This window comes from Rhinolophus sinicus, chromosome 17, assembly GCF_057876585.1.
Source record: "Rhinolophus sinicus isolate RSI-liver-muscle chromosome 17, RSI-T2T, whole genome shotgun sequence".
Lineage (NCBI taxonomy): Eukaryota > Metazoa > Chordata > Mammalia > Chiroptera > Rhinolophidae > Rhinolophus > Rhinolophus sinicus.
In genome coordinates, this window is record NC_142517.1 from 141,666,533 (window position 1) to 141,676,152 (window position 9,620).

Below are 9,620 nucleotides of genomic sequence, written 5' to 3' on the forward strand. Positions count from 1 at the left end.
CTCTTTTAACACCCTCACAATTGGGTTACATGATGGGGTGAAAATGACAACTTACATCAGTGGTCCTTGACTTTAGACTTCATGGACCAGAAAATATAAAAATGCATGTTATTACACATTTTATATATTACACAATTGTACAATTAAAATAATTATTTAAAGTAGCAAAAAAGTAGAGCTACTTTCCTTTTCTTTCTTTAAAGTGTTCTCCTTACTAAATGAATTAAGAACTAGAACTTTAGGGTCTTAGTAACCTATCCTGATTTTTTTTTAAATGTTTCTGTAATATGTATATTTGCAGATAATTACCCAACTTCTAGGCTAGAAATCAGAGTCACCTAGGGATGGAGCTTTGGGAAATACCAGTACCCGGGCCACTGCCTAAACCTATGAATACTCAAGTAATTGTGACCTGCCCAGCTATCTCGCAAAGTTTTTAATGTTGTTAGGTACCAACCAAAGCTGGCTGTACTAGCTGAGTAACCTGTGACACTACTGAGAAATACCAGTCTGTTAGGGACAGATACAAAGAAAGAACTCTTAAGACAAAATTCATGAAGAAATAAACACAGACTTTGAACAAATAGAACTTTAAAAAGTTTATCCATCCCTTTTTGGCTAATTCTTTTTACATTTTGTATTGTTTATTAGTTTTTTTTAATACAGAGAAAGAGAAAAAAGATACATTTCAAACAGTATGCAGAAGTAGTACAACTGAAAAGTATATACCTTTTTCTCTATTCCGTACTTCTCCCCACAGCTATTGTCCCTTCCAGAAGGGGGAAAATTCTAAGCCTCTGCCAGCATAATGTTTGTTGATATATTTAAGTGAACCCAGAAAGATCTTAGTGTATATACTGCTTTGTTTCTTGCTGTTTCATCCTACACAATTTTTGGAAATCTTTCTCTGTCAGTCTTTAAAGACTTACCTCGTGTGTTTTAGGAGCTGCATAGTAAGTACTCTGTGTAATCGGGGCCCAGTGACTATGCTTCCTCTCTTTCCTGTGTCATGGCTGCTGTATTACTTGAAATGGAATAAGATTCTGCTTGACCCTGTAACCTAGTGGTCATGATTTAGTTACCTTATCTGATTTTAGACCATATTTGCTTTTGATTCTTTTTACAAAATCATGAAATGTTAGTTTGTAAAGTTAATGAATGAGTGCTGTTTGCTTTCAACATCTTTTTCAGGTTGGTACCCGGAGGTATATGGCTCCAGAGGTATTAGAGGGTGCCATAAACTTCCAAAGGGATGCATTTTTGAGGATAGATATGTACGCCATGGGACTAGTCCTGTGGGAACTGGCTTCTCGCTGTACTGCTGCAGATGGTAAGGGAAAAATATTTTTAAAAAAGATATATATGCCTACTACACATGTATGAAAAGGGATGGTTACACTCAGAAGTAATATTTTACAGTACAAGTCTTTTTAAAAAAGTAGACTCCAAGAGGGGGTAGCTTGAAGAGAATGGGCCAGAGGGTGGGCCACAGAGGGAAGTTACGGATGATGTATTGATCCTTCACCGTTGCAAGATGTTTTGCTGGGCATGTCACATACTTTTAGCTTATTTCCCAAAACAACTTTGGAGGTAGCAATTATCTCAGTTTTACAGATGAGGAGTTTGAGGCTCAAATTTTAAGTAGAAATTAAGTAGCTTCTTTAGCTTCAGGGTGGGAAGTGGTGAAACCGAGATTTGAAACTGATCCATATATAGGGAGGCGGCTGCTACTTTTGGGCGGTAGGGTTGTGTGGGTCCCACACAACAGGTTCTAAAGTCAACCCTTGTGGTGAGAGGGGATGCATGTGGATTTGGGGGCTATGCCTCCCAGGACACTCGTGATGCCAGCAGGCACCTAACCAGCCAGACTGAGTGGCACAGGCTGTCCTCCATGACACGGAACCGAGCACCCAGTCGGAGGGACCACAGGTTACATTCTGACTCTTAAAGCTTGGAAAGTCTCTGATCCGAGGTAACAGACCAAGCACAGCGCCTTGGTCTGAGGGTGTCCTGCGTGTTCTTGTCACGGAAATACTTGGCCAAGGCCTGTGAATGTCGGCCCTGATGGGTGGGCTGATCCTGAGCCTGCCGCTGCATTCCGGGGCCGGAAGCAGTGCGCGGGGCTTTGCCCTAAGGTTCTGGGAGACTGCGAGGCAAGCTCCCCGTGGAACTCCCAAACATTACATTAGCTTGACCTGTTTCTTTAAATTGTAATTTATAATTGCCTGAAAACTTCCAGTGGATTGTGCAACACCATAGAAAAAATTGTGTTGAATATCTAAAAAGCTATAACCAGCTTAACCTAGGTTTGTAAGAATACTTTATTTCCCGAGTGCTCTCACAGCCACTCAGGATAGGACAGACGACCCCTGGTGTGAAATCTGATTTGGGGTTCTTAGTAGAGTGAGCTCAGCAGTGAACAGCCGTTCATTCTTCCGAGATTGGGGGTTTGGCGTGGGAGGCATCCAGGACCTAAGGAAAAACCGAAGCGACTTGGATATAATTTAAGCTTAGAAGTCTATCGGAAGAAGAGTAAGCTGTTCAGTTATTTTGGCTCAAAGTGGAAGAGGAAGTACATTTATTATGTGCATTTATAGAAGCAGAAGTAGGTCCGATAACAGATGTCATAGGAAAATATATTTCATAAGAACTTGATTACTAAGAACTCTCTTAACGCAAATCATTAGCGATGGTGTTAGGAGACACACAGAACCCTGCCCTTAAGTACAGTTTCTTTAAAGTGATAAATGTTTTCCTGGACTTAGCTCTAGAGTAAGGTGAGTGTGAGTTGTCTAGCCCAGTGTTTGGTACACAGGTGTTCAGTGAATGATTTTGGATGAATGTAATACTGAGAAATGTAAGGGGGTGCGATGGGAGTTTAGCATGAGAAGTTGCTTTGTTAGCAGGGAGGGATCACCAGGGAAGTTTCTGTGCAAAAGGATGGGTGTTGGCATTTCTTAAATGCCTGGTACGTGCTGTGAAACAATTGCGAAGTCAGGTATTTCTGACTCAAGTTAGAAATTAGGGCAGAGGACAGTGTGAACGTTGCTAGAGTGAGTGCTTTCAAATTTGTTGCTGGCTAGTTATTGATGGTGTAGTTCAGTGATAATCCAGCTTTAATATGCACACTAAAGACTGGGAACCTTGTTATAATTCAGGTTCTGACTCAGTAGGTCTGGGTTGGGGCCTGATACTTACATTCCTTACAAGCCGCTGCCCTGTGGACCACACTGAGCAGCAAGGGTTGGATAGCTGCCTGGGACTGTCAGTCCTGTCACTGGAAGCGGCTACGCAGACTGGCTACCCAGGCACCATGCATGCTCACGCTGGGGAGGGTGGTTAGATGGCCCCCTTCATGACTCATTGTTTACGAGTATAACTTATGTTCTATCCAGGAGTGCTTGGTGCATCTCAAGAGCTTGTACAAGGTTTGTGTCTATACACAGACACTTCCGGTCCCCGAAATTGCTGATCAGTGACAGGTTTCTGTCAAGGGGAGACAGGACAGTGATTGATAGCACAGACTTCAGAGTCATTCAGAGATGGATTCCAATTCCAGCTCTACCACAACAGCCAAATTACAGAACTTTTCTGAGCTTCTTATATGTAAGATAGAGGTAATGCTGCCTTCAATCTGCGAAGAAGAAATGGAATAATACACAAAGTTCCTGGTCAGGAGAAATGCTCATCAAATATGTTATTAACGGCTAACTGCGTTTTCCTGTTAGAGTAGGCCTAAGAAAAGAGGAATCATTTATATTGTTGAATAAATCTTGCTTGTCTGTGAAGGCACATTCTGACTTCTTGGGAACCTTGTTTGGAGAGTGCGTTCATGATTTAAAAAAAAACTAAATGTGTTTTTGTCAGCTCTTGTGAGGGCAGACGTGTGACTGAGGTATATAATTCCTCATGTGGAGAGCATTTCATAGATTCAAGATGGTTGTAACAGACTGAACCCAGAGTCTTCAGAGATGGAAGCAGCACTGATTATAGTCTGATCAGAATTGCAAGAGTGGGTACCTTAGAGGGACACTGTGGTCCCCTACGTCCTACAGAGGCGATAGCCGTTCCTTACAGCAGATAAGCCAGCTCCTTACCCAGCCCTTAGGCAGGTTTACATGCCACATCACAGACGTTTAGATTTCCCCTAATTTAGAGTTTGGGTCACACTGTGGTTTAAGTCCATCATTATAGTAAGTAACAATTGGGAAAAGGTGATAGAGCATTTTAGAAAGTTTGTTCCAGTTTGGAAGTCATGCAGATCTGAATTAAAATGATTTTTTTAAATATTTCAGGACCTGTAGATGAGTACATGCTGCCATTTGAGGAGGAAATTGGCCAGCATCCATCTCTTGAAGACATGCAGGAAGTTGTTGTACATAAAAAAAAGAGGCCTGTTCTAAGAGATTACTGGCAGAAACATGCTGTAAGTTACACAGTTAGCTTTTCACTTGAAATTCCAATAAAATGCTTTTCAGGGAATGATTTATATCTCTGCACATTTCTCTTCTGGGAGCATTTTCTGGGGAGGCGATCTGTACTAGTTGTAGAAACAACAGAATTAGGGCTGTTCGTATATTCATGAGGGAGACAGTGAAATCACGGCCGCCCTGCGCTTATCTCTGGTCCCGGGCACAGGAGTCTGTCTCCTGTTTGGAAAGCTTCCCAGGGAAGGGAGTGCGTGGATGAGCCTGTGGGTAGTTGTGTAACCTTGCTGATCACCACCTTCCCAAATGATGCCCTTTTCAAAAGCAAAACGCCCAGTGTTTTCCTCTCTGTGGGAGTTTATTTCAACCTTTTGATTTGGGGTTGGAAGATTTTCAAGTTCGTTAGGAGGCTCTAAAACTAGAGACTAGGTAGGTGAAAAATGGAACAGTATTGCCCCGAAGATTTTGGTCTAGATAGAACTAGAAACTTGGATAAAACCAGGTAGAGAATCCTCAAGGATAGCTTTCTAACCATTCAATGCAAGGTAGAAATGCTGATTTAACTAAATAACAAAACTTGGTAGACCTCCTTTAGCCTTGGTTTTGAATCCATTTCAAGAGTTAGTACTGAAATGTTTTATGAGCCATGGGTAGGGATTTGGGGAATTAAAAAGATGAATCCCCGTCATGTGTCTCCAGTGCCCCACATACCTTGCTTTCTCGCTAATAGAAAACATAAAGAAGCTGTAGTGTTTGAATATGTTTTCTTTTCTAGGGAATGGCAATGCTGTGTGAGACGATAGAGGAGTGCTGGGACCACGACGCAGAAGCCAGGCTATCAGCGGGGTGTGTAGGGGAAAGGATTACGCAGATGCAGAGACTAACAAATATCATTACCACAGAGGACATTGTCACAGTGGTCACAATGGTGACAAATGTGGACTTTCCTCCCAAAGAATCCAGTCTATGATGGTTGCACCATGTGTACACACTGAGAAACAGGACTCTGGACTGGAGCTGCTGAGCTACCGGAACTGCTTACAGTTTATTTTCTGTGCGAGATGAGCAGGACGTCTCCTGGACGTGTCGGAAAGAAGGCCCTCGTTTAAAACTGTGGCTCGGGGACTGACTCCCGGCATGGCCTGAGCAGAGACGTGAAGGACACGAGACTCAGAGAAACGCTGCAAACTCAGTCAAGAAACTTTTGAAGACATGTACATGAAGAATGTGGCCCTCTCCAAATCAAGCATCTTTGGACCTGGCTAATCAAGTGTTTGAAAACTGACTTCAGATTTCTTAATGTCTGTCAGAAGACACTAATTCCTTAAATGAACTACTGCTATTTTTTTTTAAATCAAAAACTTTTCATTTCAGATTTTAAAAAGGGTAACTTGTTTTTATTGCATTTGCTGTTGTGTTTCTATAAATGACTATTGTAATGCCAATATGACACAGCTTGTGAATGTTTAGTGTGCTGCTGTTCTGTGTACAGAAACAAAGTCATCAAAGTGGGGTACAGTGAAGAGGCTTCCAAGCATTACTTTAACCTCCCTCAACAAGGTATACCTCAGTTCCACGGTTGCTAAATTATATAATTGAAAACACTAACGAAATTTGAATAAAAATCGATCCATGTTTTGTAACAAGGTATTACAAATTCACTGTGTTGTTTAAGAAAAAAAGGTAAGCTATGCTTAGTGCCAACAGTAAATGGCCATTCGTAAAGCAGTGTTTTCGCTTTTCTTGTGCTAGCTTGTAATTTAAGGGGGAAAAAAAGTGCTGTTCCTTTGAAATGAAAAAATGGTGTCATTTTTCCCTTCTTCCCATGTTTTAAAGCTTCATCTTATATCCAGTTCCCAAAATATTGCATACTTACCTAAGTATTTTTTTTTAAGGTGTGCTGTGTTTGGGGAATATTTGAAAATTTAAAGCATGATTTAAAATTTTTTAAGTGAGCTGTGACACTGGAAAGCTCTTCATTTTTATTTTAAAATAGATTTTTTTATTTATATATGTAAAATTGTAGTGTATTTCTTTTCACCAAACAGTGTGTGGGACATTCTTTATCACTGTTTTAGAATCACCTCAGGAAGTGTCATTACCCAGAATTCCTCACTCTCTGCTTCGAGACTTGTAACTTTATCACCATATTTCTGCTTGGTGCCATCTTGTCAGAGTAATATTTGATGTCTGTGATATGTAAAGAATTATCCTAGGATAGAGACTATAAATTTTAAGCACAGATTTCAGATGTTACTGCTTTAAAACAAATCAGGGATAACAAATGAAACTGGTAACTTAAAATATGCAATGACATTTAGAGGTAACCAATGTTGATGTAAGTAACATAGCCTAGCCTCCTCCTGCAAATTGCTTTACCAACTAACTCTGATGTTAATTTAGGATAGTTCATGCCTTATCCTTGATAAGAAAATGGAACTGATGTAGGTAGGCGCCAAAGTGCTTTTCAAAACATTAGAATATAATTGGATTCTTCCTCAAATTTATACAGGCCAAAGTAAGACATTAATTTCCTGAATTTCTAGATTACTGACCAACAAATAGCCAGTATTATGCTATGGACTTTTGTCAGGTCATTTTAAAATCCACACATTAATTTTATAAAAGACTTTTTTACACGTCACTATCAGGAGCTCACTGTGAATGTGTTATCTTCAAATCGCTATTCAATCACATCGTACACTACATTTTACTTATAATATGCACTTAATCTCTGGGAATATTAAGTTATATTATTTATAAAGAATACATAGGTCAACAGACTCTAAGCAGGGAGGGAAAGAAGAGTAATAGCATTCTTATCTGTGTGCCACACACCATCCAGAATGTGCTCTTGGTCACGGTATGTGCCCAAGTTGTCACTAGTCCTAAGAATTCCCATTTCAATGTTGAATTCACCTCTTTATTTCAAAGTACTCGGCCTCTCAATTTCTTGATTTGGTTTTACTTCCACTTTGAAACTAACCAAGAAGGGAAAATAATGAGACTGTTCATACATAAAAATGGTTAATCTCCTGAAACTAATTTCTACCTGTTCTAAACATTTAATCCTGTTTTTGAAAGTTGAAAAGAAACAAAACAAATACAAGGAATATTATGATGAATATTTGGCTTATGTGAGCACTAGAGATAAATTTTCTAAGACCAGTTACTCACAAGATAAAATTCTTCTCCATGTTAGAAAACATTTTTAGAAATCTGGGTATTGTACTTAACTCTAGCTAACCGATTTTAAAACTTGTATCCTTTTGAGAACTATATTAATGGACAGTTTTTATAAGCAGTTAAATAAGAATGTTCCAGTGACTACCTGTCCTGATACCTAGTCTTGTTAAAACTTTCTTTTGCAGGGCATTTCATGTTTGGTTTACAGTCAGAACAGAGTGGGCAAGTTAACAAAAAGTTTGAGCTAGGGATACTGAAAAAAAGAAAGATCAAAGAATGAGAAAAATGACTTCATTCTGGGGTAAACTGAGACCCCAATAATTTTTTTTCCTCATGTGTATGGTGCTCCTCATGATTCGTCTTGTATTTTGCCTGATACCCATCAGAACTGCTGCTCTAACTTACACTCTTTACCTTGCCCAGGTCTCCGTCTAAGGAATGAATGCTTTCTGATCAACTGCCATAGGACTGATGGATTAACCAGTGTTTGGCTTTATTCGAAATCTATGCCCTGCACAGCTCTTGTATGTATTTTAGATGCTAGGAAGTTTTTAGCATGTGATGTGTGATTCTTGTTTGAATGTTTATTACAGGTACCTTGTGAATTCTAGAACAGAGACTGTGCCTCACAATTGTTGGTCCCATGAATTATCTTTCATGGTGATGTTGTGAAAATACAATCAGGAAAAAAATCCCACCAATTTTGGAATTTAAAATAGAATCATATATCATGAAATTAAAAAATAATCTCTTCTCCCTTTCCTCACCCCTACAATAACAAACAGCTACATTTAAGTAAAACACAGGGGGTAGGGGGAAGAAAACCCTGGCCACATGATACTTTGGTGGAATAAACTGATTACTGTTACAAAAAAATGCTTCACCACAGATATTTTCCAGTTTCTCTTTTTTACCTTTCTAAAAAATTACTTTTTAGGAACATTTGGTATAATGTGCATAAAATTATTTACCGATTTATGGGCAAAATGATACAAGTAGCATCTTGATTGAACATCATTTACCTCAGATATTCAACCAGCAGTACATTTTTTATGCAGTCTCAACCCATATCCTATTTGTTACCTCTCAAAATATTGGAAAGCAATTATTTTAGCTTTACTCTGTATTTCTTGTCAGTGTTTTGGGCACAGGTTGTTGTACTACTGTCAAATTGTACTTGCTCTTTTTTTCCGCAAGTATTTAACAAAAAGCTAAAAAAAAAAAAAAAGACCCCATAAAACCCCACCTTGGATAAGTGATTGTTAAATATTGTACAAATAAAATGTATGCTATCCCCATTCCATCCCCAAGTTAAATAAAAAAATGAACATGGTATGATTTGCATATGCAGTTTTTCTTTAGCTGTGTGAGTTCTCGAGGGGAATAGTAGTAGCTTTGAAATCTACAGTGAGGCTTTCACGTTGAGATTTGCAAAAATGGGGATGTGGTGAAAGAAGGGAGTTTGTCAGTTCCCTTCTTTGTTGTCTAAGCAGATTGTCGTCCCACTAAAGTAGGTATGTTGGTCCTGCCAACATGGGAAGCCAGCGTCTGGCTGGCATCAGCTACCTTGTCTTTTCATACGGAACTAGAAAACTGTGGCTTAGGGAATAGTCATCAAAAATATAAACTATATTTCCAGTTTTGTAACTCGTTTACCAATTGGATGAAGAATTCTGATATTTTCACTTAGGCTAATCAACTGATCCTCAAGGAAACTAGCTTCCATTTACACGTTTAATGTTGTGAGAGTTTTGTATAACCCATGCCTTTCAAAGAAAACAGGTGGAAAAGCCCTACATTGTCACATGGAGTGTCACAGTTCACACCAATGGATTCTCAATTTTTTTAGGGTAAAGGTGAAGGAAGGGGCAACACTTACGTTATGATAGTTTGGAAGAACCTGCATTGCCTTCTAAACCAAATGAAAATGCAAACCATGGTGGGATCTGCATGGAATGTACAGGAATGGCTTTCCACAGGGTGCTCTGCAAAACACGGATTCTTCAG

At 39.3% G+C, this 9,620-nt stretch overlaps 1 protein-coding gene across 3 annotated transcripts in view; it reads left to right on the forward strand.

Annotated features, from left to right (window-relative positions):
- ACVR2A (activin A receptor type 2A) overlaps positions 1-8,946 on the forward strand; it is an 80,887-nt gene extending 71,941 nt beyond the window's left edge. For 2 of the 3 annotated variants that reach the window (XM_074335994.2, XM_019737423.3), the window contains 3 exons: positions 1,192-1,330; positions 4,296-4,426; positions 5,203-8,946. In XM_074335994.2, the coding sequence (XP_074192095.1) occupies positions 1,192-1,330; positions 4,296-4,426; positions 5,203-5,397 (465 nt within the window). In that variant the 3' untranslated portion in view covers positions 5,398-8,946. The remainder of the gene's footprint in view (positions 1-1,191; positions 1,331-4,295; positions 4,427-5,202) is intronic. The other variant, XR_002137829.3, reaches the window with a different exon arrangement.
- The last annotated feature ends 674 nt before the right edge of the window (positions 8,947-9,620 follow it).